This window comes from Schistocerca nitens, chromosome 3 (genome assembly GCF_023898315.1).
Source record: "Schistocerca nitens isolate TAMUIC-IGC-003100 chromosome 3, iqSchNite1.1, whole genome shotgun sequence".
NCBI lineage: Eukaryota > Metazoa > Arthropoda > Insecta > Orthoptera > Acrididae > Schistocerca > Schistocerca nitens.
The window spans coordinates 828,484,304-828,509,904 of record NC_064616.1 but is presented as its reverse complement, the minus strand read 5'-3'; the positions used below and the strand labels follow the sequence as shown (position 1 = coordinate 828,509,904).

The 25,601-nt window shown below is 40.2% G+C and overlaps 1 protein-coding gene across 1 annotated transcript in view; it reads right to left on the bottom strand.

Moving 5' to 3' along the window:
• LOC126248847 (E3 ubiquitin-protein ligase HERC2) overlaps positions 1 to 25,601 on the bottom strand; it is an 851,297-nt gene that overhangs the window by 668,153 nt on the left and 157,543 nt on the right. The window contains exon 17 of the mRNA XM_049950269.1: positions 17,186 to 17,386. Within this exon, the coding sequence (XP_049806226.1) occupies positions 17,186 to 17,386 (201 nt within the window). The remainder of the gene's footprint in view (positions 1 to 17,185; positions 17,387 to 25,601) is intronic.

Here is a 25,601-nt window from a genome sequence, read left to right as displayed (position 1 = left end):
CACATTTCTTTGGCTGCCTTGTCAGTTATAATGTTTCCCCATATCCCAACGTGTCCAGCAGGAAGGCGGAGATTAGTGTTCAACTTCTCATTGACAAGGAGGCCATTAGAGAAGAAAAGAATCTCGGATTAGGGAAGGATGGAGTAGAGGAGCAGCCACACCCTTTCGAAGGAACCATCCTGGCATTTGCCTTATGCAATTTAGGGAAATCACGGAACACCTAAATCAGGATGGTTGGATGTGGGTTTGAACTGTCATCCTTCTGAATGTGAGTCCAGAGTCACAATGTGTGCAAATGCAAAGTAAAAGACCTCTTTGCCTCAGTGTTGGAGTCGCTGTAAGGTGTCATGGATGAGCTGAATCAACAAGTGTACTTGGTACATTTGGTGAATCACATGTACTACACTGAGCGAGTTGGAACAGATGAGAAAACTTTTACTGTGATGCTTTTGAATCCAATCCAGGCCCATCATAATGCCCCGTAATCCTGAATCACAATTTGTAAATTGTTCCAGAAGGCACACCTGGAAAACCCTATTCGCGAAAACAGATGAAGAATCAACGGCATACTCTTACTGGGATCCATTCATATAAACAATGATAAAATGGTGGCACTGAAGAAAACAGAGATGTTAAAATATAATGTGGATTACAAGCTTTCTTTGGGCCCCTAAACAACAAAAGGTGGCACTTTGTTCCATTCCTGGCTGTGTATTTGGAGGACTAATAAACCCATATCTGTGAGACAGTCAGTAGCACTGTATTCCAAATAGATTGGCCACATGGGGCCAAGATTGGCCACATGGGGCCAATTCCTAAACTGTCACTCAAAGCTGGGATGGACCACCACACTAAATGCCAATGACGGAGGCAACAATGAGGTGTTCAGTGCCTGTCAAGCCTGAATCTGTAGTGATGTTTCATTAGCCTCTCCACACAGACTCTGAAGTGGGCTGGTCTAAAATGCTCCAGTTGATATCTGAATGCTTTCATCGTGGACAGTGTCTATATTTTGAGGTAAGAAATATAGGTTGATCCCTAAATCACACTGCCGTAATCTGTGATCTGACAAATGAGCCGCAAAACTGCAGGGGGTGGGATCTATCAGTTCCCTACACCTCTCCACTGAGGCACTTCACAATATTCAACGATTTGAAGCCCTTCGTTTGCAAGTATTTTAGGTGCAAGAACCATGTTAAGTCAAATAGTAAGAGTAAAAAGGGCACATTGTCCTTAAACTTTAAAATAATGTCCCCCCTTATGTACTCTGGTGGGTGAAAACTGAGATGAGCAGAGTTTAAGCTGAAAAAAGTAGTCTTCTCAAGTGAGAACCTTTTATTGGTCTGTTCCCAGCCTCCTTATGGTCAGCTAAAGTTGCCTTGTAGTCATCATAAGATCAGAGGGAGAGCAGATGATGGCAAAGTCATCCACAAACAAAGAACTATTAAATGGGCTTCTGATTGCAGAGGAGTGATAGCGATGCAAACAGTGTGACACTCACAAGGAAAAGGCCTTGTAGGGAAGCAGCCTACTCACGCCATATAGAATTCATATGCTTTCCATTGTGTGCCAGCCTAGTCCGCTGTAACTAGCTATGACGTCACAAATGTTGCGCAATACCTTAAAAGTAAAGTAAATAATCTGAAAAGTTAATAGCATGTCAGGAGTGATGTTAAAATGATAATGTGTTAAATTACAGTTTAATAACTTTAACAGTTTTCCAAAATTTGGACGTTTTATGTAAAAATAATCGGCGCAACAGGAAGGAGTTAGAAACTTCAAAATTTATATTCAGATTCCTTTTTCATTGTAATTTAATGGAAACAGCTTGCTGGGTCTCACAAAGTAATATATTGGTTGAAATTCATGATTTTCTGTTTTTATGTCCTAAAAGTACAGAAGGCAAGATAGATTAAGTAAGTGATTAGATAAAGCTAGGATGTTTAGACTTAGGTAGAATGGAGATACGCTATAACAACAAAGATGTGAGAAGTTTCCAAAAGGTAGCTATAAAACCATAGCTGTAGCATCTCTCCAAAGGGCAAGTTCAGAGCTCATCTATCACGTGCAGTGAAACTAAAATAATTCTCTCACCAAAAGTATTTCATCTAGCCACATCACAATTTTATTAGAGATACTTACCTGTATGCTGATTGCACAATTAAATTGAGAGCTTCATCAGCCTTCAGCGAATGAAGCAATTAATTACTTAGTAACTTGAAGTGGTGCTCTACTAGCCCCAGCGGCTAGTCAGGAAGGCAAATTTTCTCGGCTGCGCTTTCGGCGGTCCACACCGGGGCTATATAAATAAGAGCGCTGCAAGCTAGAGGCGGGTCCCAGTTCTCTGCTACATTCGTATCAGCATGCACTCCGTGTTGGAAGCCGCGTCCCGTCTGTGCAGTTGCAAGGAACAGCCTTGGATGCCGTATTACATAACTTTGTATGCACGTAACAATGAGTTCGCATTGTGGTGTAAAGTGTTAATTCAGAACAATCTCAGTGATTTATTCTCAGTTTGCATATGTCGTATTTTCATGTGTCGCCGTAGGACAGATCTTCTACCATTACTAGCATGGTGTTTGATGACTATTAACATTAAATTTTGGTGAGCATTCACTTTGGACATTTACATTGATAACGATTATTGAACAGTTTTGTTATCTAGGGATAATAGGATCTGCGCAATAGACTCTGAACAGCTCTGATAGTACAAGAGCTGATAGTAGCATTTCTTGGGTAAACTTTTGTCTGGAACTTTACGCTTTATCGTTTTCAGAATATAGTGAAAATTGTTATAGTAAATTGTATTTTCTATGAATCCCAGACAACATCCTAAATCCTCAGTGTAAGGAACTTCAATGATCAATAACTTTATTTCTCCATCAGAGATCTTTAATTACACAGTGAACTTTAATTACAGGCATCACGTTTTTGCTAATCACTTTCTGGTTGCCAACATTGTAGTTAGAGAGCCTGTGTTGAGAACGGCAACAATAGAAATTTTCCACCCACTGCCCCACAGCCTCTGACATGGCCAACCGATTCCACTCATGTTGCTTGTGTACAACATACACCGAAAGACCTTAAGAAAATTTGGCTCAACATCCATCTAGTTTCGAGAAAATCACTTGTTCCATTCATGACACACAATCAACTCAAAATTGACAGGACTGGTAGATAATTAAAAACAGTATTTTTCATCAACACATACAGGTCCTGCAAACACATATTTTCCTAGAAATCAAGAAAGAAATTGTTATGATTTCTGCCTGTGTACCCATAAAGTGAATGCTTTTCAAGTACCACTGGCGTAGCGACCAAGCCATCTGGCAGGGGAGCAAAGAACCAGTGATTGATTCTCAATTGCATTCTGCACTTTCTTTTTCCTTCTGCATTGACACTGGTAGGAATAAGAGGGTTATTAAAGTGATCAATAAGGAATAACAGAAAAGTCAGCAAATAAATTTCTCAAATGACTTGGAACAGTAAATACTTAAGATTTTAAGCCTCACTGTGTGAAAATAATGCCGAGTAATACCACTGTGAATTCATCATGACTGACAACAGCCAGTTGACTGTGCAGTGTTTATTTACAGTGAAGGATGGTACAGAACTTTATCTGGATGTTCCAGAGTTGCAATGTACTTCTGGAAACCCAATGAGCATTCCACAACCACGCAGTTGTAACAATTCATAGCATAAGTTACAATCAACTTTCAGGTGTTGTACGCACTAAAATTAATTACTGAAAAGGAAATACTGATAAATGTAAAACAAGCCTGTTTTCTACCAAATGTTCAGAAGGAATGATGTAGTTGCACTTAAATTGTGTCATTAGATATTCTTGGTGCCATGAGTATATTTGCTTTGAATGTTTGTATTACATGTAGCAGCCATGTTGTTGTACAAAGTAAAGTAAGGACATGTAACAGGGTAAATAAAAGGGCACGGTTAGGTAATCATGATTAAAAGTTTAATTCTTTACTAATTTGAGTCATTTGAGATATTTATTTGTCTACCTTGCTATTATTCCTTATTGATTATCTTATTGACTCTCCCATTATCACACCACACATGACAATAAAAGATCCCGACAATTACGCACCATTAACTTTAGGGGTGGTTTTCTCAAAAACAGAGGGGTCTTGAACCAAAATATATTACAGTCTTGCATTTAGATTTTACACAAGCAATCTGCCAATTGGTTGGCCATGCCTGAGGCCTCACCTGGGGAGTGCACTGCCTTGGGAAACTACATTCTCCTGAACAAAGCAATCAGAGAGGAAATCACCAACAAAATATTGAAAGCACCAGTCCTTGAGGAAGGAGTTTGGATGACACAGAGATGGTAAAAAAGTGTTCAGCTAAAACCTGAGCCTTTTCTTTAGGCATGCCCACCAGAACTCCATTTCTCAACTAGGCGATAATGTGAGGTTTACTGACCTTGCCTGAAATCTGCCTTATTGAGTCCCAAATTCGTGTAGTGGAAGTGGACCGATTAATGGAAGTCACAAATTTCTACCAGGAGTCCCTCTTTCATTTCTTTTGTCTCTTGCCTTGCTTGTGATCTCGCAAACTTGAAGACACAAAGATTTCCTGTAATTGGATGGTGTCTGAATTGCTGAAAGGGACAGGCTGTCATCAGAGGCGGTTGGTAGAGTGGGAAATGGAATCGACAGCAGCTCATTGGAACAAACAGATGATACAGCCCCATGATCTCCTGGGCACAATCCTATTGTTTGAAGATGGCCTGCAGACTGTGTCACAACCAGTTTGCCCTCTGAAACGTCAATTTTGTAATCTCCTGTCGGCACTCTCCAAGTCAGTAGGTGGCCCACACCAGAAAGTGAGCAATGGAGTGCAGATTTATGGCCACTTCCCACTAAACTGAGTCTGCAATAGCTGGGGAGCAAAAACAAATGTCAATGGCTGAAGATGACCCTACAGCTGTAAAAAATTGTGTCATCTAACTTGAGTTTAAAAGGTAGACACACTATGAATGGGTAAGGTGCTGAATAATTTGACCCCTGGAGCAAGTGGTGGCCAATGGTTCATGAGATGGAAGATATAAAGAACACACTGTGATCTCAACTGGTATGACACATTCCACTGCAACTGCCTGTATAGTCATGGTAAGAGGGACAGGAGAGGAGCAGCATCTGTCATCAATGAAAAGAACTACCACACCCTTAGCCATGTCTCCAGTAAGATCATCTTTACTGTAGGTGTTAACTCCTTACCTCAGATGTGTCAGTGACTTTAAAATTAGTTTCTTGCAAGAAGATGGAGATCAGTCTCTCCTGGGCCAGTAGCTATAATTTTTTCAAATGCAACTGGTATCCATTTAAGTTCCACTGTAATATAGAAGAACATGTCGGAGCCATCGATTAATGAGTGTTGTCCTTGTCCTTCTCCCTCAGCAGTGATGGTTTACCCGAGAGAACAGGGGAACGTTAAACGGTGCCCAGCTTTCCAGTTCCTCCACGTAGATATACATATCCTCGACCACACACTCACCATTGGAAAGGGAGAGTGCTTGCTGATCCAATGGCTTTGCTGCCACTTCATTCAATTGTGAATGACTTTTTGTGTGGCATTGTTTTTACTTGTGGGAAGAGTTCATTGTATGTGTAGAGAGGATAGAATAGTGAGCCTGTGATGATGTGCAGTAGCATGTGGCTGAGGTTCCAAGTCAGTCATTGATGGCTTCCAAATGGTTTCTAGTCAAGTGTAGCTTTTCTCCTCAGGTACACTGACCAGTGCACATACTCATATTTGAATTTGTGGTCTGGGTTTGTTTGAAGGCATCACACTTGCTGACTCGCTTCTTAAGGGCTGATGCAAAAGAAGTAGCAAACGTTAGATGGTATACAGCACTGAAAGCTTATATAGCTACACCACAGGGTATGCGTCTCATAACTTTCAACTCCTGAATTATCTTTTCTCATTATGAACTCCTCACTCCCTGGTTCAAACTGAGTGATCCATGGAGCAGTTCACACATTTCAGAGGAAGTGTACAAGAGTCGCCCGATCTGTGATCTGAGGCTCCATGACCTCCACAAGTAGACCTCCCGCTACATGCCATAGTGGTATGACCAAATCTTTGATATTTGAAGCATCACATTGGGTTTGGAACAAATGGCTGAACATTTAAGTTGGATACAGGCTGCAAGAATATGTTTAGGTAATTATGGAGTGTTGAATTTTAAAATAAATATTGCAGTTTTTTCCAAGATGCCATTGACTCTCCTGATATAGTTCTGCACTGTCACAATTCCAACGTTTTTCCACTCTTCACTTAACTTCTCAGAGTCCACCTCTACTATATCAGAGTAGGTAACCAGGCCCTTACAGATGTTAAATGTGCTATGCGGATCAATCACAACAGGGTAGTCACCTAGGGCCTTGCAACCCAGACTCTTAGATAATTGGTGTGACATGACGGTTTCATCTAGAAGTGTTTCATCATGAAGTCGTTTAATGCTTTTTAAGGACCCAGCAATACCTTCCAATGCCTTGTGAATATAGAAAGGGGAGACCTTCTCAAAGGTTCCCTCTGCCCTCTTGATTACCACATACAGGGGAGGGGGGAGGAAGGAGCTAGTAAAATTATATTAGCGTAAGTCTAACAGAGAAAATAAGAGACGTGTGGAATGGTATGTCATTCACATCAATGATCTTTCCATCACTAGTCCTGTCCTCACGTCATCATCATTTCAGTAATTGCATATTCTGTTACTATTTGGGCATCAGTAGGTTTAGAGGTGTCTGTTGAAAACACGAGCATAAGGACCTTCTGCATGCTAAAGTTTGTTTCTCCATGTACGTGCTGAACCAGTTTATGGTTTATGTTCCTCTGTATTATGGACTTCATTCTACCAGACAGATTTTTGTCTTCTCGCCCCCCCCCCTCCCCCCCGCCCTCTCTCTCTCTCTCTCTCTCTCTCTCTCTCTCTCTCTCTCTCTCTCTCTCTCCCCCCCCCCCTCTTTCTTTCTCTCTCCCCCTCCCCCTCCCCTCCCTCAACTCGAACCACCTGGGGAGTTTGTGGCACAAGATTGATGTGTTAAAGGAACTGCTGATTTCATAATGCTGATATCAATGTCTTTTTCTTCCCTGAAGATTCCTTCTTCATAGGAGCATCTGGCACAGGTGCATATATTGGCACTCTGATCCTTGGAATTTCTTTCTATGATATTGCTTCACACTTATTTCAGATTTTGCGCAAAACAGAGCTTGGTCTGAGGTAGCATGTTTACTACACTGACCAGTTCTCAGACTTTTGAAATGCACTAGTTGCAAGCAAGATTACATTACGACATGTTTCACTGTAAAACTTTTTTGCCAATTTTAGAGTTTATGCCCATTTTTCTAGTACATCAGTAACATTTTCTCAAATGTATTCTACTGTACCTTACTGTAACAAAGTCATTGTGTCACAATGAATTTCTTTAGTTTGTTTATTTCAGAGCACTAAAATCTTGTGCTCTTTTATTGGACTGGAAGTTATTGCCACTGAACAACCTCTTCCAAGCCACTGGAAATGATTAAATATTGATTACTGGGTTTTACATAGTTTTGACATATAGTTGAGACAAAACATTCTGTCCACAGAGAGCCCCACATTCCTATGTAAACCGAACACAACTGTCATATAACATACTTTTCACCATCCATTCACTTACTTAGTTCATGGTTAAACATTAGAATGAAGAGTATTTTTTTAGAGCCTTGCTATGTGGATGGATAAATCTTGATCTTCAGTCATGATACAATTCCAGCTAAGGAACTCTTGGTTCATCCAGTATCCCCAGACTGGAAGAAAACAATTGGGTTGCTCCACTCAGCACAGCCCCTGGCACAAAGGAGAGGGTGGGATGGGGAAGTATACAGACTACAGCATTACACAGCAAGAAACATTACATATTGCAACACTAGCAAGGTATGTTTAATTCTGCTATACATCAAAATAATACACTGAAGGAAAAAAATCACAACACCAAGGAGGATTTGTGTGACATAACCAAAAGTTGGTAGGCATGTTTCTACATCTGAAACATGACACCTATTCAAATTTCATGACAGTCGCATAAGAGTGCTAGTAGTGCCACTAAGTGGATGCAAATCAGGTTTGCTTTAAATACTCACTCTAACAGTCATGAGCATCAGTTACCTCTGAGATTGGATGTCGTTAGTTGATGTTACTCAAGAATGCCTTTAAGGTGACAAAGAAACCATTATCAACACCTTAATGAGTTTTAATGAGGCCTTGTAATAAGACAATGAGAATCTGGATGCTCATTCTGCAATATTGCAGAAACATTGGAAGGATTGTAGCCACTGTACATGACTGCTGGCAGTGGTGGTCACAAGAACATATGGTTGCAGACTGGGTTCCAGACAGTCATATAGAACTACAGAGAGGGAAGCCTTGACTGAAAAACTCTGTTGGGCTGACATTCATGAACAGTATTCCACAGTGCATTTTCCAACAAGATAATGCTTGCCCATGTGCTGCTGTTGTAACCCAACATACTCTACAAAGTGTGACAAGTTGCCATGGCTGCTCGATCAGCAGATCTGTCTTCAACCGCACACATAAGGGACATAATTGGATGACAACTCCAGCATCATCCATGAACAGCATTAACTGTCCCTGCAGTGAGCGACCAAGTGCAACAGGCAAGGAACTCCAACTCACAAACTGACATCTGGCACCTGTACAACACAACTCATGCACATTTGCATGCTTGCATTCAACAGTTTGGTGATTAAAGTCGTTATTAATGCACTAACATTTCACATTTGCAATGGCTTGTCTCACACTTACATTAACTTGTGATCTTGCAATGTTAATCACTTACATGTGTTTCCAGACAAATATGTTCATGAAATTTCATTACTCTGAATTAATTATTTTTTGGTGTTGTGATTTTCTTCTTCCACCAGTGTGTATTTGGTGTCTTGTTTTTTCGGACATGTCCAAAAGAACAGATATCATTTTGATCCTGCAGCCACTATGAATCACGACACAAAGGGATTAACGACATTAGCTGTCAATGGGCATTGATTTAAATCAATGGGGAACATTGAAAGTTTGTGCTGGACCAGGATTCAGACCCAGGACTTCTGCTTACCAGGCAGATGCACTGACCACTGCACCATCCAGACACGAACTACCCTAGCACACCTCCCATCAGTTCCAAATTCTCAACTTATCCAACACTACTGATATAGTGTTCCTTGCCCATTAGCCCCATTACTTGCAGTGTTTTGCCAATTCTCGTATGAGTTCGAGCATGGTGTGCATCCACACTATCTCACTGTCTGTCCTTGCTCAAAATTCCAACTTTCCCCGCTGATTTAAATTAGTGCCCATTGGCAGCTAATGTCATTAATTCCTTTATGTCTTACATTAACATAAGTTTTCCATTGTTTCTTTTCATCATTTCACATAAATGTAGGGGGATTATTTCAACAAGGGTAATAGTGATTCCTCCTCCTCCTCCTCCTCCCTTGTAATGTAATACAAGTAGTATAAACCACAATGTAGTAATATCAGTTACTCAAAACATTTTGAAATAAATATTTGAAACCGTATCACAACACAAGTGTCACTCTAGTGTTGTCAAAATATATAGAGGAACTTGCTTAAAATGGAATTGTATGGGACTAAAATAACTTTCCAAATTGGACAAGTTCTCAGATTACACAAAACTCATTCACTAGGCTACATAAAATTTGTCTGGTATCATGTACACAAGTATAAATCTGTAATTATGCACATACATGCCTTCACTGCCGCACAGTATATGTTCATTTATTGTATACTGAACAACAGCACTCTACAATATTACACTAACTGATAGATAATATGGCATTTCTTTATTTTCACTCTAACTTTAAGTGTGTTTATTGTTGTATGTACATACATACTATTCCCATGTTTATTTGCTTTACGTTTCACTTTTTTCACCACATATCAAGGAGGGTGTTTGAATTTCCTGTTCAAAATTTTTCTTCTGCACAATATTTTGCACTATACAACAGTTCTAACAGCCTGGGAGAATTTGTATGTGCTGAAAATCACAAAACATCTTTTATGCATGCAATAGCTTCTTCAGGCGAATTAATTTTTCTGCAGACGTCATTTTGCTCCTCTTCTTCTTCATTCGTTTCTCCCTGACCACATTCCGCATTGCAGATTTCTATTAAATTTGTTGCTGATGTAAAAGTGGAGTGATTTGACAGAAAGTCATCACAGTGAATGAAGTCATCTACACTGCATGAAATGTTTCACATGTTCATTAATTCAACAACTGCAGCTGCATTTTCTTGAGCTTTGATAGTTCTGAAGCAACTGGTTCTGGACCTCCAGACCCCACTTTAAGCACTTGGTAACAGTTTCAGGCTTTACTTCCCTTACTGCCAAGCCAATCTAATTTACTGCAACACCTTCAGCTTCTTCAACGCTAAGAGACATTTAACAATCACCTACAATGGTACTTGAAAGTGTAAATAACCTCTGGATCCATGGGTTTTGTGAAGCTGGTTGAACCTTGTGGGAACCAAGCCAATTTCACATTTGATAACTTGACTTTCGGGTGGCAGGCTGAGTCACCTAAGAAAATGAGAACTTGATGATATCCTTTTTACATTTTGGCACTGAAAGAGCCCAGCCATTCTTCCATAAATCCATCCACCATTGGTGCCTTTTTATTGTTTCACCATGAAACTGGAAGCTTACTGATGTCTATGTTTTTGAAACAATGTGGTTTTGCTTCCTTTCCAATTATCAGTGGCTTCTTCATTTTACCTAACATGTTTCCACACAGCAGTACAGTGAACCTTTCTTTGGACATTTTTCAATAATGCACTTTTCACGTTGAATTGCTAGAGATTTGGATGATGGTGCACAACAAAACTGTCCTGTTTCATTGACACTTCACAAGTCTTTTGAATCATAATTTGCAATTAGGTTGTACAGTACTGTCTTTGAATTCTGTTGCTACACTATCCTGCACATCCTCAGCTACCTCGCACACAGCATTCCACACCATGTTGTGCTTAGCTTTGAAACTGTCCGACCATCCTGTGGGTCCCTTAAATTCTTTATTTCCAAGCTCCTTGGTGACTTGCAGTGCCTCACTCTGCAATGTTGGACCAAACAAAGGTAAGTTTTTTGCTTGTGCACTTACAAAACATTCCCACACACTCTCTTTAATTCCTTCATTTTCAGTCTTCTTCACCTTTCTTTTCATTTTCCCGTTCCGTTTCACCCACTCATCCTGTATCCTATCCTTCTTTCTTAAAGTATCATAAATTTACGTTTTACTGCATTTGAAACGCAACATTATTTCACATATAGAGAGTTTGTCATTCTCATTCGACTCATTTACCACAACCTTTCCGTTAAGTTTAAGTGACAAATACTTTTTGCCCAATATCATTTATCACATAAAGTGTTATTAGTCAACTGAAACAGGCACAAAAGAATGCAAGTAGTGCATTTCTTTCCAATGTTTAACCTTGCCAGACAAAACTATTGTTTAATGGAACAACATTCACCTCTTTCACTGAATAGATTACAGCAGACTGTTTGTAAATGTACAACAATGTTCCACTGTGCACCCGTGTGTGTCAATAATAATGCAAAATGAGAAAGGCTGACAAACTGAGTGCTCACAAATGAACCATTTCCTTTGATGTACCAAAACTGCGCACAGCACAGAGTGGTGTGACTTGATGTCCACACCTGCAGTGCTGTGCTGCACTGCACCAGACCTCTTTTCTTGATCTTGCGCAACTTAACACCATTGACAAGGCTGTAAAGTCTTTGTGCTAAAAGGAGGGTCCTTGTAGAGTCAGGAATAGCATGTATACTGTAATACAGTAGTACTGTGTAAGGACTTTTCCACATTGTACAACGAATTATCAATCAAGTCTTAAAATTTGCATTCCATTTCTGTGTTAGGTACATTCCATTTTTAATTGAAAAATTAGCACATACAATTGTATTGAATGCATTGGGACTGAAATACCTGTACAGTCTGGCCAGATTTCTAAATTATACAAAGTTCTGCCTTGATCAACTTTTACTGCACTTCCAAAAATATCACAGTAAAGAAGTACTGTTATTATGACTAAGGATATCCATTATTCCTAAATGTACAACACGTTTGGGTCAATTATTATCAGCACAAATAGAATTATGAGTGAAAAATCTTTGAAATTAACGAGCCACATATTTTCGCAGAAACTGTGGTGTAGTGGTTATGATACTGGACTGTTGCATGGAGGGTTGCGAGTTCAAAACTCACCTGAACTGTAAAATTTTACTTTCTATTTTCGATTCGAGTACATTCTAGAAGTATCCACAAATGTCAAGAATCATTGTACTGGAATGTTCTGTACCTGTACATATACCATGTTTGTTCTGGATAGAAGCAGTTTGCTCCACAGTCTTGTACATGCAAGTGCTGAATAAACCATCGTTAAGTGAAGTTAGTGTTCATCATTCATCTAACTACACCTTCTTCTATGCGACATTATTCTGGTGGAGACGCTGGGTATTGGAACTTGTAATAGCGCACATTATCGACGACACAGTGGCTCCCATCAGGCCACAACAGAGCCGCCATTTACATGGCGAGAAACCTGAGTTTGAGCCATATTCAACAGATCGCAATCTATTGGAGACACAAGAAGAGGGCGTTACAATGACAGTAACTGTGTGCCACCACATGAGACATCCTTCCAGGTTCTCCGGTGACATTAGCCAAGACCCAGACAAGCGGCTGAAGGTATATGAGCGTATAGCCAAATTTAACAAATGGGATGACACCATGTGTTTGGCTAATGTATTTTTCTACTTGGAGGGCACTGCCAAGCAATGGTAGGAGAACAACAAGGAGAAGTTCACAAGCTGGGAAGTATTCCAGGCGGAACTGCACAAGTATTTCGGCAACACATGATGGCAGAAGTACAAGGCTGAAGATAAATCACAGTGCAGGGCACAGCGTCCAGGAGAAACTACAGCATCCTACATTCAATACATCTTGGAGCTGTGTAAAATAGTGGATCCTAGAATGAAGGAGGAAGATAAGGTTGCACATCTCATGAAGGGTGTTGCTGAGGACATGTATCAAGCCCTACTCATGAAGGAGATTTCGACAGCAGACGACTTCATAAAATGGTGCCAGTACATCGAGACAATGCATCAAAAAATAATTACATGCAAAAAGTTTGAACGGCTTCTAAATGTCATATCGATGTCTGTGATGGAGAAAGAAACTGATTTCACACGTGTTCTTCATCAGATAGTGAGAGAGGAAGTTCAAAAAGCACTTGGATTGCATGGCGAGCAAAAAACTGAGACACTTCAAGAGGTCATAAGGGAGGAAGTGGAACAGACATTGAACCCAATATCTCATCCTTCATTTCCCTTTAAAATGGTGAAAAAGTTGAAACCCAGGCAAAGTTACATTCCTACAATGCCGCAAGAGGAACCTGTTTGGGCACAAAGAAAGGGCCCAGGGTAACCAACCAGTATGTTTCCACTGCGGACGACCGTGACATGTGGTGTGCTATTGTCGAGACAGGTGGCGGATATTTGATGATGCCTGCACCAGAAGACAGCAGATTGGTTTAGCTGACACCAACTCCGGGACAACGAAGATGAACAAGATGTGGATGCAGGACGACATAGGTCACCATCGTCACAAGCTAGCCACTGGAGAGGACAATCCCCAACATGCCGATAAAGGTCTCCATTGCCATTTAGAAGCTCCAGCCGATCACCAAGCTGCCGCAACCTTCCTTGGAGGTGAGGCCACCGAAGAGAAAATTACTCCACCATCGATCGCTACAAAAATGATAGGAAACTACGTCGATATCCTCATGGATGGTCAACCAGACCAAGCTCTTGTGGACTCAGGACCATCAAATTCAGTTATTTCGAAGAAGTACCATCACCAGTTGCAGAATACCGTATTCGTCGACAACAAAATATCTCTGCTGAAGGTAGCTAATGGGAAATAAGTAAAACCTACAGGAATGAGTGTCATTCGTGTGGGTGTAAGTGGCCATACACAGCTCTTAGAATTCATCATCTTACGAGAGTGTAGTCATAACGTCAGTCTCGGATGAGACTTTTTGAAAGCTTCTCAGACAATTATAGATTGTGATCGCTCGATGATTATGCTAGATGAGATGAGATACTGTGGACAGGAAAATGCACATCCAAGTTTGTGGAGGACATTCTTGCAGTTAGCACTAGAAAGGTAACTGTCATGTGTCATGCCATGCACCAACCCATGGCTCTTGTAGTGGAATGTAAGAGAAGCATACCACTGAAGAATAATTTGGTCATCCCAGCCTCTGTCGTCACGTTTAAGAACAAATTCGGTGAATTGTGGATAGTTAACTGTCGCAGAGAACTGCAGATCCTTCCAAGATGCATGTGCATAGCAAATGCTGAGCCATTAATTGCAGAACAGCTGAGCATCATAGAAACCTCCCATGCCGAGTCTGTGGGTGAAATTAGCGCTACCATGAGACAAAATCTTCTAGCTCAATTATCACCAGATCTCACTACGGAACAACAGAAGAAGCTACTAACCATTCTTCAAGAGTTCTCTGAATGCTTCAATCCACAGGTGAAGAGCAAATTAGTCAAATCAATGGTGAAGCGCTGGATTAGCACTGGAGACCATCAACCAATGAGCCAGAGAGCATACCATGTGTAAGCAATGGAACGTTGAATAATTCGCGACAATGTAGAGAAAATGATGATGAATGACATCATTCAGCCTTCGCAGAGCACATGGTCACCAGTGGTCCTCATCAGGAAGGATGGCAGTTGGCGCTTTTGTGTTGATTACAGGGAGCTTAATAAGATAACTAAAATAGACATTTACCCTCTTTCACGAATTGACGATACACTAGATTGTCTGAAGGCGGCAAGTATTTCTCAACCATGGACACGTACTCAGGATACTGGCAAATCAAAGTAGATGAGGCTGAGCGTGAGACAACTGCATTCATCACCCCTGAGGGCCTGTATGAGTTTAAGGTAATGCCGTTTGGTTTGTGTGATGCACCAGCAACTTTTGAATGGATGATGGATAATCTTCTAAGGCACCTGAAGAGGATGATGTGTCTTAACACTGTCAGAGGATGTGAAAGGAGAATTTAAGTTAGTTAATGGATTACTTTGCAAGAAAAACTTTGATCCATTTGGAAATAGGTGGCTACCAGTGATTCCTAAACACATGCACTTAGATGTTCTACAGAAATTCCATGACACACCTGAGGCCGGACATTTAGGATTTATTAAAATGTACGATAGAATCTGCAAGAGATTTTTCTGACCATGTTTATTTAGGAGTGTCCGTCACTATGTGACGCACTATCAAGAGTGCCAGAGGAGATAGGCAGTGCCTCATAAACCGCCTGGCCAACTCATACCAATTCCACCAGCCGAAACACCTTTCCTGCATGTTGGGATTGACCTCCTCGGGTGATTTCCAAAGTCTTCTAGTGGCAATAGATAGATTATTGTTTGCACAGATTATCTGACATGCTATGCCATTACAAAAGCCGTGAGAACAACTGAAGCATTTGAGGTAGCCAAATTCATCATTGAAGACATTGTATTAAAACACGGTGCCCCAAGGTCGTTAATTACAGATTGAGGGAAAGTTTTCCAATTAAATCTTGTGACAGAGATAAACTGTCGGTGCAGCATTACTCATCACATGACGACTGCCTACCACCCGCAAACTAATGGGCTTACTGAACACCTCAATAAGACCTTGGCCGACATTCTATCAATGTTTATCAATGTTGAGCAGAGCAACTGGGATGAGGTGCTACCTTTCGTGATGTTTGCCTACAATACTGCCAAACAAGACACCACAGGACTTACGCCATTTTTCCTGGTGCATGGGCGTGAGGTGACTATGATGGACACTGTGTTTCTGTTAAATCCTAATGACGTGGACGACGATGACATCGCCCAGGTGTTAACCAGAGCTGCGAAAGCTCAGAAATTAGCTCGACTCCACATGCTGCAGGCTCAAGAAAACGAAGGTATGATACGAGCCACCGCACTGTTGTCTACCAGCCTGGTGACCTCGTCTAGATCTTCATTCCTGTTCGGAAGGTTGGTCTCTCTGCGAAGCTCCTCAGGTGCTACTTTGGACCTTATAAGGTTGTAAGACAGTTGTCTGATGTTACTTATGAAGTTGAAGATTTCAACCCCGACACAAGATGACAAAAATCAGAGATACGGTCCAGTTCCTTCAAATCAAGCCCTATAAGGATCCTGCAATCCAGGGTAAATTCAAAGCTCCAGCGACAGGCAACAAGCATAAAGGTGATGAAGAGCATAGCGGCAAAGGAAGTTCTAAGAAGATCACCGCGAGGGTGAACATCAGTCATCGGGAGTCGGAGAATGCAGGACCGATGACTTGTTCCCGGACTAGGAGGGCATAACACCGAGACGCTGTTCTCTTAAGGAGGGAGCAATGTCGCAGAAACTGTGGTGAAATGGTTATGATACTAGACTGTTGTATGGAGGGTCATGAGTTCAAAACTCATCTGAACTGCAAAATTTTATTTTCTATATTCGGTTCGAGTACATTCTAGAAGTATCCAAAAATGTCAAGAATCATTGTACTGGAATGTTCTGTACCTGTATATATACTGTATGTATTCTGCCCGGAGGCAGTTTGCTCCGCACTCTTGTATGTGCAGGTGCTGAATAAACCTTCGTTAAATGAAGTTAGTATTCATCATTCATCTAATTACACCTTCTACGCGACAATATTTAAGAGAGATCTTTAAGACTATTTGTTGCTGAAACTAGTGCTACTAAATACAGTCTTCTAATAAACTGACCAAAAGGTCTGTTTGCACAGTGTCAAACAAATCTAAAATTTATTGAGAATGTTATTCTGTATCATTCTGTTAGCCACTTAAAGCTCTTAATTACTGGAATGAAAAAGTATCAGAGCTGCAAAATGACACAAAAAACTGCACTGGAGCACACTCAAAGCCACAGTACGCATAAAACGAAAACAGAGAAAAAAGAACAAGGCATGATAATATTACAGATATCTCACTTGGAATACAAAAATGATGCTTAAGTAACAACATTCATTAAATAAAGTAAATAACTAACCTGTAATCGTAGGAGATTTAAGCAGGCTACAGCCATGCACTCTTTATCATGTGATGGTGGCCAATCAATATTTCCAGCCATACCATCACAAACAAGACCAAGAAGTTGGTCTAGCATTTTGAATGTGTCCTCACAAATGTCCACAACAAATTCAACTCTTACACCAACAGTCCAGTTACTGCTACTGCTCCAGGCAAAACTCTGGAAAGCACACAATACTTTTGTGACATAACACAGACAGTCAAAACTAGTTATACTTGTGATGTATATTCTATACTATTCTATACATAAAATGTGTGGATAACAGTGTTGGGAAGAACAAAGAAAAAGAGAGAAAGAGAGAGAAGGAGTTGGGAAAGGGGAGGGGGATCCAAAGTAGAAGAAAGAGATAGGAAATAGGTAATGGCTCCAAAGAGAGAGAGCTGTGATTGAGAAGAAGAGAGACACTTGTCGTGAGAGTGTGGTTGGAGAAATGGAGGCTAGGAAGTTTGGAAACTGCTGAGGGAAGGGGAAGACAAATGGCAGACTGGGTCTTTCAAAGATTTAGAGCAGGAAGGTTAAGGGAACAAAGGATATCTGCAATAAGAGTTCCCCTATGCTCATTTGTGGACAGACAATGTTGGTGCAAGAACTGAAGTGACACAGAGTGTGAAGTCAACAACATTGTGCTGTTTGAGGCTTTCGCAATATAATAGCTGTCTGAACGGTTCTCAGTAATAGCATTGGATGGACTTATGTAAAATGCACAACATTTCAATGGGACAGCTCCCTTCCATCCCCTGGTACAACAGTGATGATCTCTAGTGGCTAGCCAATTTACACACTGATTCGCTCAAAGAGCACAAGTGGCAGCACGCAGGGCTATAATGTCATCGCAGAAGGCATCTGTCTCGGACAGTGCAGCACATCTGGCCAATCTATGATTCTGCTTTCTGACATGGGACCTCGTATATTCCTAGTCTGCTAAAACTGTGATAATCTTTTAGAGAACCCAACACTGTTTTCATTCACATCGCAAGACAGAAGACTGTCACTGTTGCAGGAGACCACGAATACACAAAGCCTTCTGTCAGTGTGGGAAATTGTACGAGGGTTGGAACTTTACAAGTGGCAACTATTTATTTACAGCTCGTACAAAACAGATATGTGTTTCAAAGAAGTCACCAGCATAATGTGCAACCCATTGCCAGCGATGTGGAAGTCGTAGGATACTCTTAGCAGTGCCAGTTGTGTTGTCAGTTCAAGCGGCGTGGTCTATTGCCCGGTGAATTTGTAGCAGTTCTGAAGCAAATGCAGTGAAGTGTTTCCTTCAGTTTAGAAATGGAGTTGAACTTATGAGGGCTTAAGTCAGGGGAGTGCAGTAGGTGGTATAACACTTGGCAGCCCCATCAGTCAAACAAATCAGTAACAGCTTGCACTGTACATGCTTGAGCATTGTCCTGCAAAATGATGGTCAGGTCCTGCAGAAAGTATCATCACTTCTGTCTCTAGGCTGGTCGTAGGCTGTGTTCCAAAAATGAACAGCATAGAGACAGAAGTGATGACACTTTCTGCAGGACCTGACCATCATTTTGCAGGACCATGCTCAAGCATGTACAGTGCAAGCTGTTACTGATTTATTTGACTGATGGGGCTGCTAAGTGCTGTACCACCTACTGCACTCCTCTAATTTAAGCCCTCACGAGTTCAACTCGATTTCTAAACTGAAGGAAACACTTCATGGCATTCGCTCCAGAACTAATACAAATTCGTCGGGCAATAGGACGCGCTGCTCGAACTGTCAACACAACTGGCACTGCTAAGAGTCTCCTACGACTTCCACATTGCTGGCAACAGGTTATACACAATGCTGGTGACTACTCTGAAGGTCAGTAAAACTTTGAAACACGTATCTATTTTGTACAAGCTGTAAATAAATAGTTGCCACTATTAAAGTTCTAACCCTCGTATATTGGCCAGATGTGTTGTAGTGTTGAAGATAGATGTGCTGAACAGAGATGTCACACTAGACTAGATCAGCCACAAAATTCTGCTGTTCCTGATACAGGGTCTGCAGGTCTAGCCATACATTCGGGGTCCACAGCTCGACGCTCCAGCAGACAGCCCTGGGTGTCGGCATCTTCTGCACTGACATGGTAGCCCCATCCCATGGTACATGAGCTTTTCCAGCAAACCTACTTATAAATTTGCGAGCCACTAAGATCCCCACAGTCACATCTGAAGATGATGAGCAGCTGCCTCACTGAAAGATTGTGCAAGTTCCATGGTATAACCTGGCACAATGCCCAAGAACCTTTCAAGTAATATTACGAGGATAGTTTGATAAGTCTGCTAAAAAGTAAGAAGAAATGTTTGTTTCATAAACAACTCACTTTACTTCCCAACACAGTCTACTTTAATGTGTATACACTTGGTCCAGCGAGCCTCAAGCTTTCTCAAACCATCAGAAAAATAGGTTCTGTCAAGCTCTGCAAAATACTCGTTGACTGCAACTATCTCTTTCTCATTTTATGAATATTTCTTCCGGGCAAGCCAAAGTTTCACACTGGGAAACAAGAAGAAGTCACTTGGGACTAAGTCTGGTGAATAGGGTGGATGAGAAACCAATTCAAAGCCCAATTCATGCACTTTCACCATCATTGTTGCAGACGTGTAGGATGGTGCATTATCCTGGTGCAAGAGCACTTTTTGGCATGCCAACCTTGGTCTTTTTTCAGTGAATGCAAGTTTCAGATGATCCAACAATGAAGCACAATAGGGTCCAATTACAGTTCTGCCTTTTTACAAGTAACGGATGAGGATTACTCCTTGGGAGTCCTAGGAACAGTGACCATCAACTTACCAGCTGGCAAAATGGTCTTTCCCTTCTTTGGTGCACTTTCAAAAGCCTTTGTCCACTGTTTTGACTCAGAAATCTCACGAATTTTTATTCAGTGGTCTTGCTTTACCATATCATGGATTCTGTCAATTGTTTCCTTTGTGCTAATCTCAATTAGATGGGTGGAGTGCAATTCATCTTTGGTATTTGTCTGGCCACATTTAAATTCATTATTCCAAATGTAAATGGTCTTGAATGATCCTGCAGAGACCGTACGAACTTCATCCAGTTCTGTTTTGATTTGTGTGGCTGTCCAAATCTTCAAATGAAAATGTTTAATAACTGCACAAAACACTGTTTTCTTCATTTTCAATCAGTCTGTTTTCTCCATTTTCAATTGTAGCTGTCAACAATTAACTGTATGCTGTACATTGTTGAAATTCTTTATACACTATTTGGAATAATCAAACTTGCTAACCATGAAGGCATAACAAAAATATTACACTCTTTCATGGAAATTTAGCAGACTTATCAAATTAATTTGACAGGGGAGGCGGGATGGGGTGCCAGAGAGCACACAATCAAGGGGCATACCTTAGTTGAAAAGTGGGACCAAAGTGGTTATTGGGAACGCAGGATAGGTAGCAGGGAGGGTTCCCATTAGTGGAGTTCACAACAGCTGGTATTGGTGAAGAGAATGCAAATAGCAAGGGTTGAAAAGCAGCTGTTGAAATCAATGATACTGTATTATTTAGCACTGAGGTTCTTCACCTAGATGGCCTTAGTCAGTCACTGCCTACAGTTTGCTGGTGGCGAAAAATCCAGATAGATAGTTTGTTCAAGGTCATAACCATGTGGAATCTGTGTTACATAATATGGTTGGACTTCAACAGCTGCTTTGCTATCCTTGCCACTTGGATTACATTGTGTTACACACATGATTGTACAGCCATATGAACATTCACTGTCTTGAACACACTTCCTTTGTGAAGTAACAACAGTGATTATTTCTGCACTACATCTGCCATTAATTATTACTATGAAGTGGTTAATCTACTAGATGCTACATGTAATACTAGATGTTCATCCAATGAATTCACTCTACATGGCGTCCATGTCTTAAGACATTATAAATGAAGAATAACAGCAAACAAGAACCAATGTAGGGAGGCAAATTATTACAGAGCAATTATTTGGAGTAAGCGTATTAAACACTTTGAGTTTCTTATAAGTACCAAGAGTAACAGAATCACCATCATGACAAGTTCATATATGATTTATCTTAAAATAGGGTCAACCACGGCACGCAAAACTTCTTCTTTGAGTAGATTAATATAATGAGATGAACATCCATATGTTAATAAGTCAGGCATGTCTTGTTTTAAAAGCTATCACATTTCTATATTTTTATTTTCATTATCAGTGCAAACAGCAAATATGTTTATGTGAAAATTATCTTCACACATTTTAATTCAATTTTTCAGAGACTCTCAATATTTTGCTGTCTTCTGGTTGGCTTCACAATTGATTGCATTCAACAGACATGCTTTTTGATCTGTATGGATACTGGTTGATATAAATGGGTCATTTTTTATAGTACCCCCCCCCCTCCATCTTGGAGTGCTACAATGCTATTACACTTCTTTAACTGAAGTTTAATATCGAACATCATGTGACCACTGGTATACATATGTTAAATGTTACAAGATTCACATTAGCTTCTTACTTCCATAGAGAAATTATGGAGAAAGGAGGAGATGCCACATGTCAGAAACAGTTTTGATTTCATGAATATTGATATTAATAAATTGTGCTCAGAGCAGTACTTTTTCATAAGAAGTTCTTTTTAATACAACGGATGTACAGAGCACCATCAGGAAATTTTAACCTCTTCATAAAAAATTTGGACAATCTGTTGTCCCATCTCTCAGTAAAAAAAACAAGGAAAGAGTGGTTGCTAATGATTTTAATGTGGGTTTATTGAAATCTTTGTCGGTGAACAACTATTGCAATCAGTAGCACTGTCATTCAATTTAGTTCCTACTTTGCAACTAGGATATGTAAATGCTCTGAGACTGCTACTAATAATATCTTTGTAGACAAGTCTAGAGGTCATATCACAAAACCATAGTAAATGGGTTCTCTGATCATGACATGCAACATCTTGTGTTAAATGTTGAAACTTGTCAGGATAAAAAAAATTATATCTGTTAAATCTAAGTACAGGACAGTAATAAATCAGTCAAAAATTGAGAATTTTAGGAGATTGCTCAAAGACATGAACTGGATAGATGTTTACAATACTTCTGATTCAAAAGGAAAATAAAAAGCATTCGTTATTGAAGTTACTTCTGCTTTAGAAAATTGTTTTCACCTAAAGGTAACTCAAATCAAATAGATGTCAAAAAATAAATCATTGATTACACAATAAATAAAGATATCATGTGGGACAAAAAGGAGACTGTACCTACTATCTAGGAACAGCTATTATACTAGCATTGTAATGCATTACAAAGAGTACTGCAGAATATTGAAGAAAGTAATCCAGAAATCAAAGCAGCTTTATTATGAGAAAAAGATAAATACATCAGACAACAAAATAAAAACTGTATGGAGTATAGTGAAAGACACAGGTGGGACCAGAAGGTAAGAGGACCAGATAACTCTAAAAATAGATGTCACATTGGTAACAAGAGCATGTGGTGTTGCAAACCGCTTAAAGAAGTACTTTATTTCTGTTTCTGACAGCTTGGGGTTATCAGGTTCAATGAACAGGGCAATGGAATATCTGAGACTACTCTTTAAAAATAACTTCAAGAAAATGGAAATGACACTCACATCTCCCAAAGAAGTAGCATCCACCACAAAATCCTTAAAATCTAAGTATTCTAGTGGGTATGATAACATATAAATGAAGTTAATCAAAGTCTTCTCATGTGGGTTGAGTTCTATCTTAAGTTATTTGTGTAATCAATCTCTTATCAGCTGAACATTTCCAGACTGGCTAAAATATGCTTAAGTTAAGTCTCTTTACAAGAAGGGGGATAAAGAGATACCATCAAACTATTGACCAATTTCACTTTTGCCAGCTTTTTCAAAAATATTTGAAAAGGTTGTGTTCAAGTGTCTCCTTAAGCATCTGACTGCAAATAATATATTGTCCAAGTCACCGTTTGGGTTTCTTAAGGGTTCTGATATAGAGAAAGCTATTGACCCTTACAGTGAGAATGGACTGAATTCATTAGATAATAAATTAGAGACTACTGGTATTTTCTGTGACCTGTCAGAAGCCTCTGACTGTGTGAACCACAGCATTCTTTTAAGTAAATTAGAATATTATGGTGTCACCGGCAATGCTGCAGAATTGTTTGAGTCTTATCTAACTAACAGGAAACAAAGGGTATCGTTGCAAAATACCTGTGCAGTATGCAGTCAGTCATCATCTGATTCGGAATTAATTACATGTGGTGTTCCTCAAGGTTCCATCTTGGGACCACTGCTTTTTCTTGTGTATGTTAATGACATCACATCTGTTACTTTGCTAAGTTTGTTTTGTTTGCAGATAATACAAACATTGTAATAAGTAGCAAGTCAAGTACAGATTTAGAAATAGCTGCTAATCAAATTTTCACTGAAATTAATAAATTGTTTAATGCTAATTCACTGTCATTAACCTTTGAAAAGACCAACTACGTGCAGTTCAGAACCTGTAAGAGATTTCCTTCCAGTAGGCGTGTAACATATGAAGACACACAGATCAAAGAGGTTGACAGTGCTAAATTTCTGGAATTGCAACTCAATAATAAATTCAGTTGGGAAGGGCATACCACAGAATCGCTGAATCGCCTAAACAAGTCCTTATCTGCAGTGAGAATGATGTCAGATGCAGGAGACATAAATATAAAAAAACTTACATACTTTATTTACTTTCATTCTATTATGTCATACGGGATCATATTCTGGGGTAACCCATCAAACAGAGCAAAAGTTTTTAGCATGCAAATCGTGTAATAAGAATCAAATGGTTCAAATGGCTCTGAGAACTATGGGACTTAACAGCTGTGGTCATCAGTCCCCTAGAACTTACAACTACTTAAACCTAACTAACCTAAGGACATCACACACATCCATGCCCGAGGCAGGATTCAAACCTGCGACCGTAGCAGTCGCGCAGTTCCGGACTGAGCGCTTCGAACCGCTAGACCACCGCGGCCGGCCATGATAAGAATCATTTGTAGTGTAAATTCAAGAACATCATGTAGAAACCTGCTCAAGGGACTTTGTATTCTAACCACTGCTTCTCAGTATATTTATTCCTTAATGAAATTTGCTGCACGTAATATATCTATATTTCCAACTGATAGCTCAATACATAATATGTGCATAAAGACCTAAAAACGCTTACCATGGTCTCAAAAGGGGTTAAATATTCAGGAACACACGTTTTCAATAAATTGCCAGCAACTATTAAAAATTTGGTTTCAGATAAAGCATGGTTTAAACACAGTTTGGAAAACTTTTTGATAGGCAACTCCTTTTACTCTATAGATGAATATCTTTACAAGGACTGTTAGACCAGCTTCAGTAAAAATGTCTGTTATATTTCGGTTTTGACAGCACTTGGTCATAACAGTAAAGATTAGGTATTTCATGTATGATAAATTTATTAAAAGTGCATAACACTGTTTCATTCTGACAGTGTATTAATTTTGTAAATGCAGGGCGAGTCAAAAGTCCTTGGACACCTTCATACGTTGGAAGATTAAAGGGAAAATTGAAATGTGATGATGGGAACATAGGTTTGACAAGGGGCTGCAACTTTTGGAGTGAATGTCATTCATGGCTGCCATCTTGAAATCCGCCATTTTGGATTAAAGTGGTGGGTTTTTTTTATGGGAAGGGGGGTGTATGACACATCAAATAACACTTGTTTGAGCTCTGCAATTGAGTGGTGTAATTTGTTTTTGTCTATCTTGTACAGTTTAGAAGTTATTAATGTTCAAAGTTACTTGATACCGACCCATGTCTCTCTTTGTTCCAGGTGATCTATAAAGGGTCTGACACATGAACAGAAGATCGAAATCATTTCAGGGAAACGCAGCTACCGAACAATAGCAGCTGACTACAACAGACGGCACCCAGACAGAGAACCGGTATCGCACAGAACAGTGGCCCACGTGATCAGCAAATTCCGGGAGACGGGCTCTGTTCACGATAGGGCATGTAGTGGGCGACCAAGGACTGCCACCAATGAGGAAACTGCACCTGCGGTTGTTGGGTCGTTTGTGAAAAGTCCAAAACAAAGTACTCGTCGCGTGGCCCTAGCATGCGGAATAAGCCAAACCTCCATTGTCCGGATATTGCACACCAATAAGTGGCATCCTTACAAGCTGCAGATGCAACATCAACTTAATAAGGATGACCCTGATCGCCAGTTGGAGTTCTACCTGTGGGCTACTGAACAACACAAACTGGATGCTTCGTTTGCCAAGGGCATATTGTTCAGCGACGAGGCGTATTTCACTTTGAGCGGGGAGTTTAATCGACATAATTGTCGATACTGGAGTGACGCAAATCCGAACTGGGTTGCCCCAATTC